Source organism: Orcinus orca, chromosome 10 (assembly GCF_937001465.1).
Source record: "Orcinus orca chromosome 10, mOrcOrc1.1, whole genome shotgun sequence".
NCBI lineage: Eukaryota > Metazoa > Chordata > Mammalia > Artiodactyla > Delphinidae > Orcinus > Orcinus orca.
In genome coordinates, this window is record NC_064568.1 from 103925216 (window position 1) to 103945926 (window position 20711).

Below are 20711 nucleotides of genomic sequence, written 5' to 3' on the forward strand. Positions count from 1 at the left end.
CTCACGGGAGGTTCAGAGACGGAAAGTAGGACTGTGGGTATCAGGGGCTGGGGGAGGGGGAATTAGTGTCTAATGGGTCAGAGACTCAGTTTTGCAAGAAGAAAGGAGCTCTGGAGAGGATGGTGCTGATGACAGCACAACGATGTGAATGTCCTTAACGCCACAGGCTGTACCTTTTTTTTTTTTAACATCTTTATTGGAGTATAATTGCTTTACAATGGTGTGTTAGTTTCTGCTTTATCACAAGGTGAATCTGTTATACATATACATATGTTCCCATATCTCTTCCCTATTGCGTCTCCCTCCCTCCCCCCCTCTCTATCCCACCCCTCTAGGTAGACACAAATCACTAAGCTGATCTCCCTGTGCTATGCGGCTGCTTCCCACTAGCTATCTGTTTTACATTTGGTAGTGTACATATGTCCATGCCAGTCTCTCACTTCATCTCAGCGTATCCTTCCCCCTGCTCGTGTCCTCAAGTCCGCTCTCTAGTAGGTCTGCGTCTTTATTCCTGTCCTGCCCCTAGGTTCATCAGAACCATTTTTTTTTTAGATTCCATGTATATGCGTTAGCATACAGCATTTGTTTTTCTGACTTACTTCACTCTGTATGACAGACTCTAGGTCCATCCACCTCACTACAAATAACTCAATTTCGTTTCTTTTTATGGCTGAGTAATATTCCACGGTATGTATGTGCCACATCTTCTTTATCCTCTGTCCTTTATCCTCTATCCTTTATCTTATCCTCTTTATCCTTTATCCACTCATCTGTTGATGGACACTTAGGTTGCTTCCATGTCCTGGCTATTGTAAATAGAGCTGCAATGAACATTGTGGTACATGACTCTTTTTGAATTATGGTTTTCTCAGGGTATATGCCCAGTAGTGGGATTGCTGGGTCGTATGGTAGTTCTATTTTTAGTTTTTTAAGGAACATCCATACTGTTCTCCATAGTGGCTGTATCAATTTACATTCCCACCAACAATTTCCCCTTTTATGGCTGTTAGCATTTGCCTTATGTATTGAGGTGCTCCTATGTTGAGTGCATAAATATTTACAATTGTTACATCTTCTTCTTGGATTGATCCCTTGATCATTATGTAGTGTCCTTCTTTGTCTCTTGTAATAGCCTTTTTTTTAAAGTCTACTTTGTCTGATATAAGAATTGCTACTCCAGCTTTCTTTTGATTTTCATTTTTGCATGGAATATCTTTTTCCATCCCCTCACTTTCAGTCTGTATGTGTCCCTAGGTCTGAAGTGGGTCTCTTGTAGACAGCATATGTACAGCTCTTGTTTTTGTATCCATTCAGCCAGTCTACGTCTTTTGGTTGGAGGATTTAATCCATTTACATTTAAGGTAATTAATGATAGGTATGTTCCTATTACCATTTTCTTAATTGTTTTGGGTTTGTTATTGTAGGTCTTTTCCTTCTCTTGTGTTTCCTGCCTAGAGAAGTTCCTTTAGCATTTGTTGTAAAGCTGGTTTGGTGGTGCTGAATTCTCTTAACTTTTGCTTACCTGTATAAAGGTTTTAATTTCTCTATCAAATCTGAACTAGATCCTTGCTGGGTAGAGTAATCTTGGTTGTAGGTTTTTCCCTTTCATCACTTTAAATATGTCCTGCCACTCCCTTCTGGCTTGCAGAGTTTCTGCTGAAAGATCAGCTGTTAACCTTATGGGGATTCCCTTGTATGTTATTTGTTACTTTTCCTTTGCTGCTTTTAATATTTTTTTCTTTGTAGTTAATTTTTGATAGTTTGATTAATATATGTCTTGGCATATTTCTCCTTGGGTTTATCCTGTATGGGACTATCTGTGCTTCCTGGACTTGACTATTTCCTTTCCCATGTTAGGGAAGTTTTCAACTGTAATCTCTTCAAATATTTTCTCAGACCCTTTCTTTTTCTCTTCTACTTCTGGGACCCCTATAATTCGGATGTTGGTGCATTTGATGTTGCCCCAGAGGTCTCTGAGACTGTCCTCAGTTCTTTTCATTCTTTTTTCTTTATTCTGCACCCTGGCAGTTATTTCCACCATTTTACCTTCCAGGTCACTTATCCGTTCTTCTGCCTCAGTTATTCTGCTATTGATTCCTTCTAGAGTATTTTTAATTTCAGTTTTTGTGTTTTTCATCACTGTTTGTTTGCTCTTTATTTATTTACTTATTTTTGCGGTACGCGGGCCTCTCTCACTGTTGTGACCTCTCCCGTTGCGGAGCACAGGCTCCGGACGCGCAGGCTGAGCGGCCATGGCTCACGGGCCCAGCCGCTCCGCGGCATGTGGGATCCTCCCGGACCGGGGCACGGACTCGTGTCCCCTGCATCGGCAGGCGGACTCTCAACCACTGCGCCACCAGGGAAGCCCTGTTTGCTCTTTAGTTCTTCTAGATCTTTGTTAAATGTTTCTTGTATTTTCTGCATTCTGTTTCTGAGATTTTGGATCATCTTTACTATCATTACTCTGAATTCTTTTTCAGGTAGGTTGCCTATTTCATCTTCATTTATTTGGTCTTGTAAGTTTTTACCTTGCTCCTTTGTGACATATTTTTTTGTCGTTTCATTTTTGTTTTTTTTTGATGGGTGGTGCTGTATTCCAGTCTTACTGCTTGTTTGGCCTGAGAGGTCCAGCACTGGAGTTTGCAGGCAGTTGGATAGAGCCGGGTCTTGGTGCTGAGATGAGGACCTCCGGCAGGTCTCACTCTGATTAATATTCCCTGGGGTCTGAGGTTCTCTGTTAGTCCAGCAGTTTGGACTTGGAGCTCCCACCACAGGAGGTTGGGCCCAACCTCCAGCCTGGGAATCAAGATCCTGCAAGCTTCATGGTGCGGTTAAAAAAAAAAAAAAGAAAAGATAGAAAGAAAAAAGGAGCAGTACAATGTCAAAGAATAAAAAACAAAATAGAATTAGAAAGATAAAAAAATATATTAGGGGGGCTTCCCTGGTGGCGCAGTGGTTAAGAATCCACCTGCCAATGCAGGGGACGTGGGTTCGAGCCCTGGTCTGGGACGATCCCACATGCTGTGGAGCAACTAAGCCCGTAAGACACAACTACTGAGCCTGTGCTCTAGAGCCTGTGAGCCACAACTACTGAGACCATGTGCCACAACTACTGAGCCTGTTTTCTAGAGCCCGCAAGGCACAACTACTGAAGCCCACGTGCCTAGAGCCCATGCTCTGCAACAAGAGAACCACCGCAATGAGAGGCCCGCACAGCACAATGAAGAGTAGCCCCCGCTTGCCACAACTAGAGAAAGCCCATGTGCAGCAACAAAGACCCAATGCAGCCAAAAATAAAAATAAATAAAATTTAAAAATATATATATTAGGAAAAATAAAGCTATAATTGAAGCTACCACAACAAGGTAAAATGAAGCCACAACAGAAAAAAGAAAAAAAATGGGGGGTGGGGAACAAGCCAAAAGGAGAGAACAATAATGAAGTATAAAGAATAAAATAAAATTAGAAAAATAAAAGTATTAGGAAAAATATAAAAGAATTAACAGCAATGAATCAACACGGTAAAACCGAACTCCAATCGAAAAGAGGAAAAATGAAAAAGAAAACAAAGCCTTGGCTATGGGGGTGGAGTTTAGGTGGTGGGGTGGAACTTAGGCAGGGGCGGGGTTTAAGGTGGGGCGGGACCTAGGCGGCTGTGGGGGCGGTGCCGTTTGAGCGTGGGGTGGGGCCTAGGCGGGGCGATGTTCAAGCGTGGGGCAGGGCTTCTGCTTAGGACCTGCGCAGAAGGGGAGAGGCAGCTTGTGGAAGGGAGGGCCTCTGGAGGGCGGAGTTCCGGGGTTTGGAGGTAAGGCCCTGGGTGAGGGTGTGTGGGTGGGGTTTAGGCACAGCACTTTGGATGGGGTTTCGAAGTTTAGAGGTTGGGGGGGGCCCTTGGCTCTGCGGGGCAGGAGGGAGGCTACGAGGGCAGAGAATTAGGCCCGGGAGCCCAACAGGCTCCCTGGGGCCTAAGTGAACAGGGAAAGCGCTGGCCGCGTTCCCTCCCGTTCCTTCGTGTCCCCCCATCATCTCCCCATGTCTCCCCCGTCTTCGCTGTCTTCCCTGCTGGACCCCTAACCGTGGGTGGGTCCCGCTGGGTGTAGGAACTCCTCCCCTCCCCCAGCCGCCCCCAGGGGTGCCGGGTCGGAGGTCAGGCCTTTACTTGTGCTCCCCCTTCCCTCCCTCCCACTCCCTCAGGACCCGGGCGGCTGGAGGGGGCCTCGGTGGGCAGAGCACCAGGCCCGGGATCTCAGCAGGTCACAGGCTGTGCACATAAAGATGGTTAAGATGGCAAATTTTATGTGTATTTCACCACTATTGAATTTTTTTTCCTCTTCAGACCAATTCAAGCTTTAAAGGTCATAAACATTATCTGCAATCGAAGATTCAGTAGGGAAAAAAAACAACTACCCTTTAATTCTGGCTACTCTCCTGCCCTACCTGAACTGAAAATACCTGGCACATTCGTGGCTGCTGCTTAGCCTTGGCTGGAATTGGAGATTCCAACCGCTTCCTTGCACGTTACGTTATTTCTCCTCCCAGACACCCTTCCACTGTAATAGTCCTGTAGGCACAGTGCTTCTACGTGTTACAGCCATGCAAAGTTCTGTTACCTGCAGTGTCCTCACTGGCCCATTGGAGTTTCTTGAGCAGTAAAGGCAGGTTTGGCTTAAATATGGGTTATGCTAAAATATTTATGTTCTTTCAACATAAAGCTATCACATCAATTTCCTGCATAGAAAGAAAGAGAAATATGTAATATTCCAGCTACTATTGTTTGACGTTCAGAATCTTGGGTGGGGTCGACATTTTCTTATGTTTTCCTGAAATGTTGATTGGGATCTCTTGTCAGAAATATCAGGGTTAAAAATAATTGTACAATTTTAACACCAGTTATCCTACTGGTCAGCAAAAATGGTAGTGCTGAGGTTTAGCCTATTGGTGTAACAATTTTTAAGTACACACTTGAGAAGTAGCTCTGTGTATATAACACTACTGTGCAGTTTAAAAAATAACTACTATTTGTTAGAGTCACAGATGTAGAAAACAATCTTATGGTTACTGGGGGAAAATGGGGGGAAGGATAAATCGGGAGATTGGGATTGACATATATACACTACTATATGTAAAACAGATAACTAATAAGGACCTGCTGTATAGCACAGGGAACTCTACTCAATACTCTATAATGGCCTATATGGGAAAAGAATCTTAAAAAGAGTGGATGTATGTATATGTATAACTGATTCACTTTGCTGCACACCTGAAACTAACACAACATTGTAAATCAACTATACTCCAATAAAAATTAATTTAAAAAATAACTACTATTTTTGTGCCAGGCACCTTGTGATGCATTCTTTTAATCCTCACATCAACCTTATGTACTATTGCCCTATTTATAGATGAGGAAACTGAGGCTAAGAGAAGTTAGGAAGCAGGCCCCAGGTACACAGCCAGAGCGGCAGAGGGGAATTTAAGCCTGCTTGATTTCAGAACCCTGTACCTGGATTATACCATAGAACTAATCCTTCAGTGATTTCCTTGTAATCAGATGCTTCTAAAACCTTGACCATATAAATACCTATTTTTATTTACATGACTACTGTAATTAGAAAAACTTAAAAAAATAAACACCACACATTAAAATGTACATCAAAATACTATTTAAAATGTTTTGTGAGAAATAACTCCTTGTTGCTGAAGATCTAACTTCATATTATGGACCCAAAGCAAAGGTCATGACCATAGCATCAAGTGGAGACTCTCCTTAGCACGATGCGTGACCTGGAAGCGGGTCTTATTTAGCAGTGTCAACCTTAGGGTCTGAGTACCTTTTTCGGAGCCAAGATGGATAGTCTTATTTCTCAAGTTGTAGTCTATGTCGTCTCATTTAATTGGTTTCTGCCCAAGACTAGTGTTTTTGTGGTGCTTGGGCCTTGTATTGAAACTCCTCAGGTATAAATTTGGCCCTTTTCAGCCCAGTTTTTAGAGCGTGGAGGCTGAAGGAAGGGCCTCTGAGCCAGGTGTGAAGGACGGCAGTGCCGCAGGCTCTCGGATCAGTGCGTTTTTCATCTTGAAAGTCAAAATGCAATGTCAAGAAGCTCCTCTTCTATCAGCAGCTTCCTCTCTCCTGCCAATAGCAGGGGTGAAAAGGAAATGCCAACCCATGTGGTAAAGTCACAGTGGAGAATCTCAAACTGTTTCATTTATACAAACACATGGCTTACATTTGAGGTACAAAATTTTATTTTAAAAAGTCCATTAAAGATATCTTACGCTTTTTGCCTCTGAACATTGATCATGCAACCTCTCTGGAATTTAGAAGAGAGGCACAAGGGATGCATTTAGAAAAGAAATCATCCAGCCCCCTCCAGCAAGCCTGGGACTGTCTGCCCCTCCAGTTTTCCTTTTGGGCCATGTGATCCAATGCTGTGTGGCAACCAAGTAGTGAGCCTGGATATGGGTGGATAGGAAAACAGGTTCACTACTTTATAGCAGTGCTGTCTTCAACTAGGGCAGTTTTGCCCCTCCAGGGAACATCTGGAAATGTCCAGAGACATTGCTGTTTGTCACAACTAGAGATGGGAGGAGGGGGAGAAAAGCACTATTGGCATCTCACAGGGAGAGGCCAGGGTTGCTTCCAAATGCCCTACGATGCACGGGACAGCCCTCCACAACAAAGAGCTACGTGGCCCAAGATGCCAAATAGTGCCAAGGTGAAGAAATTCTGCTTTACAGTACCACTGACTGGAGGAGATTTAGAATCAGAACCAACAGTACTGTTATGAACCCACCAAACACTAGGATCTGTTCTGGCAGCCAGATGGCCTTACCGCACCCTGTGTGCCGCCCTCCCGGGAGGGCTGAGCACAGTGGCACACCTGCTCTGCCGAGCAAAGGGCGGGCGGTGATGCTGGGTGGCCTGGTCACGTCAGTCTCCTAGCCCTCGAGTGCCTTCACTCCTTCTTGGTTTCAGGCGGGCTTTGAAAGGTTGAGTGCTACAGGCACAGCTAGCAGACTCGGAACCTGTCCTTTTACAGCCTAGCTCACAGGAAAAAATGAAATTATTTCTACAGTATCCTGGGATAAACTGAGGAAGCTGCTCAACACTGATCTGCCCTGAGGCTCCAGTCGTAGCCAGGGCTGAAGCGATCAATACTCCCAGCACACCTGCTCCCTCTTCAGGGCACGCAGGTTGGAAAAGTACCTGAAGTGTCAGAATGCTAGGAAAGAACCTTTGTACTCGTCAGAATTAGTAGCAATTCTGTGCAATGACAGCCTGGGAAAGTCTCCTATTTTTGTTCTCTATTTTTCCCCCCTTGTCTGTACTCCTTAAAATCGCTTCCGTTAATTTACAGAGTGAAGATAGCATATAACTCCTGAAGCCTGTAGTGACTGACACAGAATTTGATCCTGAAGTTAAGAGACCCTATAATTTTGGAATGAACTGTGGTTGTGATAGAAAAAAATCCCATTTGACGAGAATGCAGCATTTTACAGTGCTTCGGTTACAACAGGAGCCTATGTAGAGAAGACAGTGCAGAATTAGAAAGCTGATTTAGTTTATATTCTAAAATATTAATTTTTTTTTCCTTGCTCAAGCAAAACGTCAAGAAACTGAATGAACAGCATCACTGAAGGTTATGGAATAATCTGAAAGAAAATGATCTCCCTTGAATCTCTCTCCCTTTCAAAACGCTATTAGGCTTCTGTTTTGATTGGACCTTGGCCATGAATAGGTCTTCCTGTGCAGTGGGTTGTTTGCTGTAGATTTCTTTTCCCATCCTCCAGCTATGAAAGGCAGGAAATGATTTTTACGCACAGAACCCGCATCAGTGAGGAAAGAATTCTGAACCTTCTGAGGCAGCAGGCTTTCGGTGGGTCGCTCACCGAGTGAGGAGAGGGCCTCCTGCTGCAGGAGCCCTTGTGGGCTTAGTTCTGGCTGCTGTGTGTCAGGTGGCTCAGCAGGTCTAGCCTGGAACACTGGTAGAGCGCAAAGGCCAGCTTTCCCACGGTGGCCCCCTTGCTGCCTTCCCTCATCAGCCACTTTTGGAGCATCTGGTAAACCTTTTCTTTTAGTCCATCTCGCTCATAGTCATGGTCAATTTCATCGATCTGAGATTGGGAGAAGCCCAGCTTACGGGCACAGTCTTTCCACTGCCTGCCCAGATTTTCTCTGACTGGGTCCAGGTGTTTATCAGTCAGACTAGTGGTATTATCTGCCAAATAGAAAAGAGAAGAAGGCATCAAGCTATGGCCATTTGAACGTCCAGCTTCAAAGACCTGTATAAAGTGAAGAGTCCCAGGAGACGGTGAAAAAGATAACTTCTTCATGCTATGGCTGTGGGCTCATCGGTTGGTACTTCACCCGTCTGCCAGCCCATGTGGAGGAACCTCTTCCCCCGCCCCGGGAGGTGCAGGTCTGAGGCACAGCCCGAGGCTTAGAGAGCGAAACCCCTCTGGTTGCTAGGCTGTTGTGTACAACCTGAGCCACAGCCCTTGTTTATATCACACATTCCTGATGTACAGGGGGAAGACACCATTTTCGTTCCTTTTGGGCATTTTCCACTTACATCTGGCCAGAGTTAAGGTCATTCAACTCAGGATACCCTTCACCCAACAGTTTGCTTTCCTCTTACTTAATCAAGGAAACTGAGACCACCGGCTGCGAACTGGTTTCATTACACTGCCTTCCCTTGTCTTTTAATGGATGAGGTATTTTTGGACTTATCCCTCCCCTACCCCAAGTGCTGTCCTCTTTCCTCCTACAGCCATAACCTCTCTCTTTCTACTTGTTCCTTCCTCTCAGGCCTTCGTAAAAATAATAAAATGAAGCAAAATAAAAGTATAAAACCACCAAAACACCACAAACAAACCCAATTTCTTGATCCTCGTCCGACCTCAGTAAGCTGAATATGAGAAAAAAGATACCTCATTTTCCCCAACTCCCCACAGTGCAGCTTCTGCCATCACCACTGGACGTCAGGCGTCCAAAATTCTGTCAACGCTTCGCCAGGAGAGGGACGCTGGGTTTCATCAGATTCTCAAAGGTACCCCTGTCACCCCCAAAATTAGGAACTTCGGCTCTAGATTTTAAAGACTAGCCTTCAAATGGGTTAGACCGGGGATTGTCAAACTATGGCCCATGGGCCAAATCCAGCCCGCTGCTTGTTTTTGTAAACCAAGTTTTATTAGAACACAGCGACGCGCATTCGTGTACATACCGTCTGTGGCTGCTACTGTACTACAGTGTTAGCTGAGTAGCTGCAACAGAGACCTCAGGACCAGTGAAGCCTAGAACATTTACTACCTGGCCCTTGATTTAAAAAAACTGCCCATCCTAGGGTTAATTAGAAAGCTGGGTTCTTAAATCACATTGCTTTGGCCTCGTGACTGCTTTTCCCAGGTTGCGTTTTGGGATTAATGTTATGAGCCTGCATGGTGGAACGCCACAAGAGAAAGCCCTCTTATTTTATTATGCATGTGCAGCTGAGGGCATAGTCTTCTTTTACAGAATCCCTTTGGACGAGGACCTGAGGGAGCTACTGCTGCTAGGTCTAGGTACTAATACTGATGCGATGATGATGATGGTGTGTTTAACACTTGTATATCTTATAATGTGCCAGGCAGTGTACTAAGCTCTTTATTCATATTGACTCGTTTAACTTTCACAGCAAATCCATGAATTAGATATTCTAATTATCTCCAGAGTAAACATAAATAAGTTACAAAGCAATTACATGGAAATTACAGAGCTATTTTAGAGAGGAAAGATAGGGCACTTTCACAGAGAATAATCAGTGAAATATTAGATAAGACAGTTCAAGGTTACTATAGATGGGTCCTTCAAGGGCATCTTACCAAAGATATCTCGGTACTTAGAAGCTGGGTCTTCTTTCAAGTTCATGTACGTGCTGTCCAGTACCAATGGACTCATTCCGCCAATCTCCATAAAATTATTGTTTCCAATCTGAACGCCAAAACTGTTGTATATGCCATATTTTAAAGACTCATCTGATTAGAGAGAAACACACAGGTAAGTACATCTAGACTGAAAGCAAGAGAAAAAAGTACTATGTGGTAAAGGGGCAGGGTTTTACTCCAAATGCTTAAGTTAAATTATTTATCCTATGCCACCCTTTGAAATTTTCTTCTTTAAAAGGTGGCTGAATCATCTCACATCCATTAGGATGGCAACTATCAAAAGTATAGAAAATAATAAGTGTTGGCAAAGTTGTGGAGCAATTGGAACCCGTATGCACTGCTGGTGGAAATATAAAATGGTACAGCCACTGTGGTAACCAGTATGGTGGTTCCTCAAAAAATTAAAAATAGAATTACCATACAATCCAGCAATTCTACTGGGTATATACCCCAAAGAACTGAAAGCAGGGTCTCAATCAGATATTTATACACCCATGTTCATAGCATTAGTCATAATTGCCAAAAAGTGGAAGGCACCCAAGTGTCCAACAGCGGATGAATGGATAAACAAAATGTGGTCCATCCATACAATGGAATACTATTCAGCCTTAAAAAAGAAGGAAATTCTGACACAGGCTGTAACATGGGTGGACCTTGACGACATTGTGCTCAGTGAATAACCCAGTCACAGAAGGACAAACACCATATGATTCCACTTATATGAGGTCCCTAGAGCCATCAAATTCATAGAGACAGAAAGTAGAAGGGTGGTTGCCAGGGGCTGGGAGGAAGGAGAATGGGGAGTTATTGTCTGATGGGTACAGTTTCAGTTTGGGAAGAAGAAAGAGTTCTGGAGGTGGATGGTGGTGATGGTTGCCCAACAACGTGGTTTTCATCACCAGTGGTAGTCTTTGGCCTATATGAGATAAAAAATGAAAATATCCAAGATTTATTTCTTACCTTCAGAAAACAGCAAGCAAGCGGAAGAATACAAGCAGATACCTTCACTTACATCAGAGATCAGACATAGAGGAGCTACTGAGATTCGGGTTAGAGTGGAAGATGCCTACTAGATGCAAAGACCTGTGGCCTGACACTTGTGGGCAGCTGCACTGACTTCTACCCAAACCAAGAGCCTAGGCCGGGTGGTCTGATGGAGACTTATTCCGAGAAGGCAAGGCGTGTCTGGTGGCTGAAGACCCCAAACAGCTTGTCCTTTGTTCACTTATAGTCTACAACAGAGCTAATGGCTGCTTTATTTTCAGGAAAGGTTAAAAAATAGAACAGTGTGACTGAAAGGCCTGGTTACCTCTTGATGGGAAGGAGCTGAATGGCATGGTGGGTGTGTTTCCCAGGAGGTTGGTCTCAGGCACTGGAGTTTTATACAGGCTTGGCATGTGGCCTGGATTTGGCCCATCCCCAACTCCTGGACCTGCGGTTCTCAGATCCACTGGTCTTGCTCCAAAACCGAGTGATGTAAACAATCCATTTCTCCAGTGTGGTAACTGGGGCTGGCTGGTTAGCCCTGCTGGTTGCTGTACCGCACTACCATGATTGGCTGCACCGGAATAAGCAAGGCCTTTCAGCCCTGCGTTCTGAGCATTCTCATAAGGTCTCTGCTGTGCAAAAGGGTCATGGGAGACCCTCCGTCTCCTCTCTTCCTGTCTCCTGTCAGCCACATTCTGTCTGGGCTGCTCTTCCGTATGCCTGTCCATGCGGCTGCCATAAAGATGGTAGTTGGCCTCCTCCTGGAGTTTACTGTGCAGCAGGAGGTCCTCCTCCTGCTGCTGCTGCTGCTCTGGGGCGGGAGCGAACCAGGAGTCCTCCACAGGACCCAGCCCGAATCCCCGTGAACTGTGCAGCGAACTGGGCTGTTCTGTGGCTGAAAACAAATGAATCAGCGTCAGAAAGAGTTTCATGAAACGTTAAGAGTAAAAACCTGAGCACAGTCATGAATCTGTACCTTGGAGTAACACACTGAAAACTCTGAGAACAAAGAAAAAGCGTTTACCAGGTGCTTTTCCTCCTGTGAGTTACACAGGTAATAAGCAGCCGTCCCTGCCTGGCAGTGTGAGAGCACGAGAGAAGTTATAACCAAGCAGCAGAAAAGTGGGTGTTGTAGGAATGACCAAGGAAGAAAAGGACTTGTGTTGGAGCAGAGAAGGTGTCCCCTTGTTGTGACGCAGGGCTGGAAAATAAGAATGGCAGCAGTTCTGAGCTAAGCACTTCCGTGGATTCTTTTGTTCTTTGAAAGTCCTATAAGAGTAGGAACACTTATTACTACAATGATGGATGGGGCTTACAAGAAGTCAAGTGATGTGCCTCAGAACAGACAGCTGATAAGTGGCTTCAATATCCTATACTCTGCTTTCCCTTCTGTTAAATGAAAAAAGTATCCCTGCTTGAATCTGAGGCCAACCTCTCTGCATGTACTCTGGACCCAGTCATCCCTGACCTTCTCAAGGACTTTGCTCCCACATAGGTTCCCGTCTTTTTCCTGAGCTGTCACTTCCTCCCTATCAGATATATTAGGCCTCTTGTGTTCAGGATACTTTATGATTTTGGTGAACATGTTGTTACCTAATATTTCAAATATATGTACCTTAACTCCGAATATATTAGAAAGTCTTGTAAGCCAGCTGTTATATTTTATAGCTTCTTCTGTTTCTCATATAGTTGTAAATAGCCTTTTAGACAGTACAGTGAGTGAATGAACAAATAAGTGAATAAATAGATTTTCAATCACAGTATAAGTTACCTGAATTTGACCTGCTTGGAGACATTGCTACGCAACCAATTTGGAGAGACTTCATTCTCTTTACAATTTCATTTTGGCCCAGATACTCTTTCTAGAATTAAGAACATGAAGACATACTTTAGTAAACAGCAGAAAATACTGGGTTGGCCAAAAAATTCCAGAAAATTGTTGTAAGGAAGAACGAATTTTTCAGAAGGTAGAAATTTCACATAGCTCTTACAAGCAGTAAATACTTCTTTAAGAAAATAAACTTTTTTCCCTAAATAGCCAAAACAATCTTAAAAAAGAACAAAGTTGGAGGGCTCACACTTCCTGATTTCAAAACTCACTACATAGCTACAGTAATCAAAACAGTGTGGTATTGGCCTAAGGAAAGACATACAACCCAATGGAATATAATGAACCCAGAAATAAACCCTTGCATATATGGCCAATTGATTTTTTTATTTTTATTATTTATTTATTTACTTTTGCCGTACAGCATGCGGGATCCCCAACCAGAGATGGAACCCTTGCCCCCTGCAGTGGAAACACCAAGTCTTAACCACTGGACCGCCAGGGAAGTCCCTGGCCAATTGATTTTTGACAAGAGGGCCACGACCATTCAGTGGGGGAACACTGGTATCTACATGTGAAAGAATGAAGTTAGATCCTTACCTTTCAACATACACAAACATATATAAAAATTACCTCAAATGGATCAAAGACCTAAGCTTAAGAGCTAAAATTATATAAGAAGAAAACATAGGGGAAAAGCTTCATGACATTGATTTGACAATGATTTCTTGGATATAACACCAAAAGCACAGGCAACAAAATAGGTAACTGGACTACATCAAAATTAAAACCTTCCGTACATCAAAGGACACTATCAAGAGAGAGAACAGACAACCCACAGAGTAGGGAAAAATTTTTGTAAATCACATAAATATAAGGGATGAATATCCAGATTATATAAAGAATTCCTATAATTCAACAACAAAAAAGAAAAAACCCAGTTCAAAAACAGGCAAAGGACTTGAATAGATATTTCTCCAAAGAAGACATACAGATGGCCAAGAAGCACATGAAAAGATGCTCAACATCATTACTCAAAGAGAAATGCAAATCAAAACTGCCATTCATTACAATGGCTATTATCAAAACAAAACAAAACCCAGAAAATGAAAAGTGTTAGTGAGAAGGTAGAGAAATTGGAACCCTTGTAAGTTGATGGTGGGAATATAAAATGGTGTAGATATTATGGAAAACAGTTTGATGGCTCCTCAAATGTTTAATGTATAGTTATCATACAATCCAGCAATTCCACACGTAGGTATATACCCCAAATAACTAAAAGCGAAGACTCAAAAAGACACTTGTATACCAGTGTTCATAGCAGCATTATTCATTATAGACAAAAGGTGGAAACAACTCAAGTATCCATCAAAGATGAATGAATAATCAAAATGTGACGTATACGTACAATGGAATATTATTCAGCCTTAACAAGGAATGAAGTTCTGATACATGCTACAAAATGGACGAACCTTGAAAACGTTATGCTAGGTGAAATATGCTAGACACAAAAAGACAAACTGTATGATCCCATGTCTATGAGGCACCTAGAAGAGTCACATTCATAGAGACAGAAATTAGAATAGCGGTTACCAGGGGCTGGGGAGAGGAAGGAATGGCGAGCTGTTGCTTGGGATACAGAGCTTCTGTTTGGGATAATACAAATGGAAATGGATACTGGTCGTGGTGGTACAACATTGTGAGTATACTTAATGCCACTGAATTGTATACTTAAAAACTGGTTAAGATGGTAAATTTCATGTTATGTATATTTTACTACAATTAAAAAAAAACTTCTTCCCTTATAAAAATAATAATACTCATTATAAAAGATATAGAAAATGTATAGGATTATCTTTAAATAGAAACCTACTCAAGTGAAAAAATTAACGTTTTGTATTTCCTACAAGTTTTTTCCCCGGTCATATTTGCACTATGGTCTTAACAGAGTGCCTGCTGCATAGGTAGATGATCAAAAATATTCAGAATCAACATATGAATGATTTAGGGGAGAATGACACAGGATATTAACTATGTGTACAGTTTGTAGCATTTTGTATGTTGCTTTTTACTTAACACATAGGCATTTTTATGTTATTTTAATTTTGTTTTTTTCTTTAATTGGAGTATAACTGCTTTACAATGTTGTGTTAGTTTCTGCTGTACAACGAAGTGAATCAGCTATATGTACACCTATATCCCCTCCCTCTTGGACCTCCCTCCCACCCCCATCCCATCCATCGAGGTCGTCACAGAGCACCAAGCTGAGCTTCCTGTGCTATACAGCAGGTTCCTACTAGCTATCTATTTTACACATGGTAGTGTATATATGTCAATCCAGATCTCCCAATTCATCCCACCCTCCCCTTCCCACCCTGTGTCCACATGTCTATTCTCTACGTCTACGTCTCTATTCCTATCCTGGAACTAGGTTCATCTGTACCATTTTTCTAGATTCCACATATAAGCGATATTATACAGTATTTGTTTTTCTCTTTCTGACTTACTTCACTCTGTCCCTAGGTCTATCCACATCTCTACAAAAGGCACTATTTCATTCCTTTTTATGGCTGAGTGATATTCCATTGTATATATGCGCCACATCATCTTTATCCATTCATCTGTTGATGGACACTTAGGTTGCTTCCACGTCCTGGCTATCGTAAATAGAGCTGCAATGAACATTTTGGTACATGACTCTTTTTGAATTATGGTTTTCTCAGGGTCTATGCCCAGTAGTGGGATTGCTGGGTTGTATGGTAGTTCTGTTTTCAGTTTTTTAAGGAACCTCCGTACTGTTCTCCACGATGGCTGTATCAATTTACATTCCCACCAGCAGTGCAAGAGGGTTCTTCCCTTTTCTCCACACCCTCTCCAGCATTCATTGTTTGTAGATTTTTCGATGATGGCCAGCCTGGCAATTCTTGACTATCTGATTGTGTGTGTGTGTGTGTGTGTGTGTGTGTGTATATCTTAAAATCTCTGTCTGCCTGCCTGTTTTATTTACTGCAGTCTCCCTTTCACGATTATAGCAGCACGTTGCTGTAAGACTTAAGATAACAGCTTGTTTCCTGAGTGTGTGAGGAGGGGAGGTCTCTGTTCCTCTTGGTTGGTTAGTTGGCAACAGTCTCCGACATACCTCTCTGATCTCAGGCACCAAACTCACTGCTTCAGCCCTGGGCACATGCTGCTTCCATCTGCTGCTTTGGCACAAGACGTGAGGAGGGAGGAGCCAACTTTTAAAACTGACACAACCATGGCTCCCAAATGACGACGCCTACCAACGTCCCGTGTGACCACTCACTTCTTCTACACGCTGACCCGAGACGTCTTCCTCTGTGACTTCTTGATTATCATGTTTGGGGCAGCCTTTTAAAACTTTTTTCCTGTTTTATGTGTCAACAGATATAAATAATTCTGTTGGCTTTTTATCTTTCAAGAATTCCTCAAAATGACTGACCCACCTATGGTACTTTCCATCCTGTTCCAGTAATGTTGTGCTTTTGTTTTCATATTGGTAGATATATTTTTCTCTCATTTCATTAGTTTTGACAGAGGAACGGGTCCGGTATGCTAACTTGATGATATCTGCATAAAACTGCCTATTTTGTTTTTTGTGGTTACCAAGCTAGCTTACCTCAAATCTCAGTAATAAAGTATAATGCTTTGGTTTTCATGACTGACAATATATATGCTTCAATATGTTAGCATTTTGAGCAGCTGCTATGTTACCTACCTTTAAACTCTTCACATCCTCTTCTACATGTTCTTCTAATTGATTTAAATAAAAAGGCCTAAATTTCTCTTCAATGCCTATATATAAAAAAAATAGTACTTTAAATTTCTTAAGTATTTTCTAGAATAAAATTAAAATATTACCAATCTATTATCTTTGAATTACTTACCGTAATCTGTGGGCAAAGCAGGGAAATATAAACTTAAATGCCAAATCACTGACTTTCATAAAGAGACTAACAAGACTATTACACAGACAGAACGAAGGATAGGATATCACTGGAAACCCAGGACTCCTGCCTAATAATAGACAGTTTCTCTGGCTGCAGCACAAAGCCCTACCTAATACGAGTTAATTTCCAAATGAAAAAAGATGGGTGGACTCCTTGTTTCTGTCCCTTTGGCATCTGAGTTACTATAGGGTGGAACACTCAGAATAAGGATCTGGTATAAAGTTAGAGCTGTTGCCTTAAAAGAAAAATGTAATTTCCGTTTTTGGGAAGATGGAATAGACGTACTTTTCCTCATTTCTCCCACTAAGTATGACAAGAACCCCTATATGTTACATTATATATAAAACAAACGTAAGGAGACCGAAAGGAGGAGAGACAAAGTCAGACTAGCTAGGGACTTTGGGATCTGAGGAAAGACATGGCAGTGAGCTTACTGGATTTTTTTTTTTTTTTCTTTTGCTGCACAGATCTCAGACTTGGACCTGAAGAAGCTAGCAACCCAACAAAAAAGCCCAACAAAAGCCTGTTCTTAAAACAAAAAACAAAAAACAAAAAACCTGTTCTTTCTGGCCAGAGGGCTAAGCAAGGGGCAGCCTAGCAAGACAGAGTGCTTAGTCCATAACCACTCTCCAGCCAAATGCCATAGAAAAATCATGACTCCATCCCCCACCCCCACCAGCAAAGGCTGAGTGGGGAGTTGAGACTCCCGACCCCAGAAGACACGGACAGGGTGCTCCAACACCCCACCAGGGTGATGTCAGAGAAGGCCAAACAGGAGGCCAGAACTTTCCTTCCAGTCAGGTGGTAATAGCCCCTCTACTCCTGTGGTGTCAGTGGACAATAAGGGTAGACTGAACTTGCATCCTCACCTGGCAGTAATAAGATGCTCCTTCCCTATCCCGATGGGGAACTATCAGAAGAGGCCTTGGGTGAGTCGGGACTTTACCTCCATTGCAGTGTCCATGGAGACCATGTGGACTCCACTGAAACCCTCACCCCTGACCAGTAGTAACGAAAAGCCTCCCACTTCAGGTGTCAACAGGGCCAAGTGGGGAAACTGACTTCCTTTCACCTGGTGCTAACAAGGTGGCAGTCACCCTTTCTTTATCAAAGCCATGTCAGAAGAGGCCAGTTAAAAACAGAAGGCTTCATAGTAAGAGAGTGTACAAGTTTCAATAGAAAAATCATTCATCATACTAAGACCCAGTAAGGTCACAAACTGAATGACAAAAGACAACTAACATCAAGATGACAGAGACATTAGGATTACACATCGAAGATTTTTAAACAGCCATGATAAAAATGCTTCGAGAAGCAATTATGAACATGCTTGAAACAAATGAAAAAATAGAAAACATCAACAAAGAAACAGAAGATATGAAAGAAATTTCAGTGAAATTTTAGAACTGAAAAATAAAATAAGGCAAATAAAAAGCTCAGTGGATGAACTCTACAGCAAAATGGAGGAGAAAGAGGAAAGTCAGTGAAATGGAAGACAGAACAATAAAAATGAATGGAAATTCTAGCCAGTGCAATAAAGCAAGAAAAGGAAATAGAAACTAAACAGATCAGAAAGAAAGAAATGAAAATGTCCCTGTTTGGAAATGACATGAAAATCTAAAAAAATCTCCAAAAAAACTCCTAGAACCAGTTAGTGAGTTCAACAAGGTCACAGGATATAAGATTAACATATAAAAAATCAACTCTACTTCTATATTCTAGCAATGAACAAATGGACACCTAAGTTAAAAATACAACCTACTTATAATTGCTAAAAAAAAAAAGGAAATAGATATATAGGACTTGTATGTTGAAAACTATACAACACTGATAAAGAAATCAAAGACAATCTAAATAAATGGAGAGACATATTGTGTTCATGGATTAGAAGACTCAATATGTAAAGATGTCAATTCTCCCCAAATGGATACACAGGTTTAACACAATTCCTATCAAAATCCCAGTAAGATTCTTTTTTTTAGACATAGACAAGATTTTTCTAAATTTTATATGGAAAGACAGGAACTAAAGTTAAAATAACTTTTTAAATGAAGAAAAAAGTGGGAGAAATCAGTCCATCCAATTTCAAGAACTTATGTCACTAGAGTAATTAAGACCGTAGGTACTGGAGTAGGGATAGATGCATAGATTAATGGACCAGAACAGAGAACCCAGAAATAGACCCACACAAATATCCCAACTGATTTCTGACAAAGGACAAAAAACAATGCAAGGGAAGAAGGGCAGCCTTTCAACAAATGGCGTTGGAATGAGGCAAAAAGAAAAAAAAAAAGCAAACTTCAACCTAAGTCTCACACCTTATACAAAAATTAACTCAAAATGGATCATGGTATTTTCCCAGTAAGACATAAATTAAATAACTGGCAAGAAAAACAACCAATATTTAGTTCTGTGTTACCATTCTTAGGTTAGCAATAATAAATTTTCCTTGACAACAAAAAAAAAACAAACAAAAAAAACTTAACAGAGACTTAAATGTAAAACCGTAAGAATTTTAGAACAAAACAGAAAAAAAAATTTGGGATCTAACCCTGACAGTGTCCTTAGACTTGACACCAAAAGTATAATACATAAAAGGAAAAATTAATGAATGAGTCTTCATCAAAATAAAAAACTTTTGCTCTGTGAAAGACCCTACTAAAAGGATGAAAAAAACCAAGCTACGGACTGGAAGAAAATATTTGAAAACCACATGTCCAAGAAAGGAATACTATATATAGAATATATAAAGAACACTCTAAATTCAACAGTGAAAAAACAAAATCCAATTAGAAAATGGGCAAAAGACATAGAGCAACATTTTTCACCAAGGAAGATACACAGATGGCAAATAAGAACATGGAAAGACATTCACCAACATTAGCCATTATAGAAATCCAAATTAAAACCACAATGAGATATCACTACATACCTATCAGAGTGGCTAAAATTAAAAAACAGCAACACCACCAAATGCTGGTAAGGATGCAGAGAAGCTGGTGAGAATATAAAATGGTACAGCCACTCTGGAAAACAGTTGGGCAGTTTTGTTTTGCTTTGTTTTGTTGTTGTTGTTGTTGGCATGTGTGACCTTGTTTTTTGGGGTTTTTTTGGCCGTGCCACGCGGCTTGTGGGATCATAGTCCCCCGACCAGGGACTGAACCTGGGCCTTTGGCAGTGAGAGCACGGAGTCCTAACCACTGGACCGCCAGGGAATTCCCAGTTTGGCAGTTTGTTTAAAAAAAAACCCTAAACATGAACCTACCATATGACCTAGTTCTTTCACTCCGGGGTATTTTTATCCCAGAGAAACAAAGACTTATATTCACACAAAAACCTGCAACATGAATATTTACAGCAGCTTTACTCCTATGAAAGAGCAACAGGAGGGACCCTTGTGGTGATGGAAAGGTTCTGTATCCGACTGTGTCAGTGTCAATATCCCAGTGGTAATGCAGTCCTGTAGTCTGGCCAGATGTTATCAGTGGGGGAAACGAGGTGAAGGGTGCATGGGATATCTGTGTTATTTCTTATAACTGCATGTAAATCTACAATTACCTCAAAATAAGAATTTTAGTTTAAAAAAGTGAAAAAGGCATGAGAGAAGAAAGCAAGCCAGGATAAGATTCAGCAAATAAGAAAACAGGCAACTAAATCAATCACCCCTCTAACCCTTTGGTGGGAGTGGTAGGTAGGGCTTCAATTCTGTTTTCTCATAGCAGAAATATGAGAGCAAAATCCTTTGTAGGCTCCTACGTTCCTTCCTGCTATTTATTTTTTCCTCACCTGCTTTTCTTATTTCCTCTGCCCCTTTCCTCTGATTTTCTTCTTTCCTCTGCCTCTAGGACTTTAGCAAGATCCTGGGCAACACAAGGGAATGAGAAGAGGTACACAGATGTGGGATGTCCATGTCCCTTTCCTTCTCCTTCTATTATTGGCCCAATCCAAATGACAAAATCACATTTCCAGAGATGCCAGCTTCACAAGGGAAGGGAAATGAAATA

General features: G+C 41.8%; 2 protein-coding genes across 3 annotated transcripts in view; one reads left to right on the forward strand and one right to left on the reverse strand.

Moving 5' to 3' along the window:
- The window catches only part of LOC101289275 (tubulin beta-2A chain), a 145471-nt gene that overhangs the window by 73406 nt on the left and 51354 nt on the right, over nt 1-20711 (forward strand). The window lies entirely within an intron of this gene.
- The window catches only part of RIPK1 (receptor interacting serine/threonine kinase 1), a 40728-nt gene continuing 26247 nt past the window's right edge, over nt 6231-20711 (reverse strand). For both annotated transcript variants that reach the window (XM_049715417.1, XM_033407996.2), the window contains 5 exons: nt 16476-16552; nt 12683-12773; nt 11234-11806; nt 9862-10014; nt 6231-8219 (listed from right to left, as the gene is read on the reverse strand). In XM_049715417.1, the coding sequence (XP_049571374.1) occupies nt 7933-8219; nt 9862-10014; nt 11234-11806; nt 12683-12773; nt 16476-16552 (1181 nt within the window). In that variant the 3' untranslated portion in view covers nt 6231-7932. The remainder of the gene's footprint in view (nt 8220-9861; nt 10015-11233; nt 11807-12682; nt 12774-16475; nt 16553-20711) is intronic.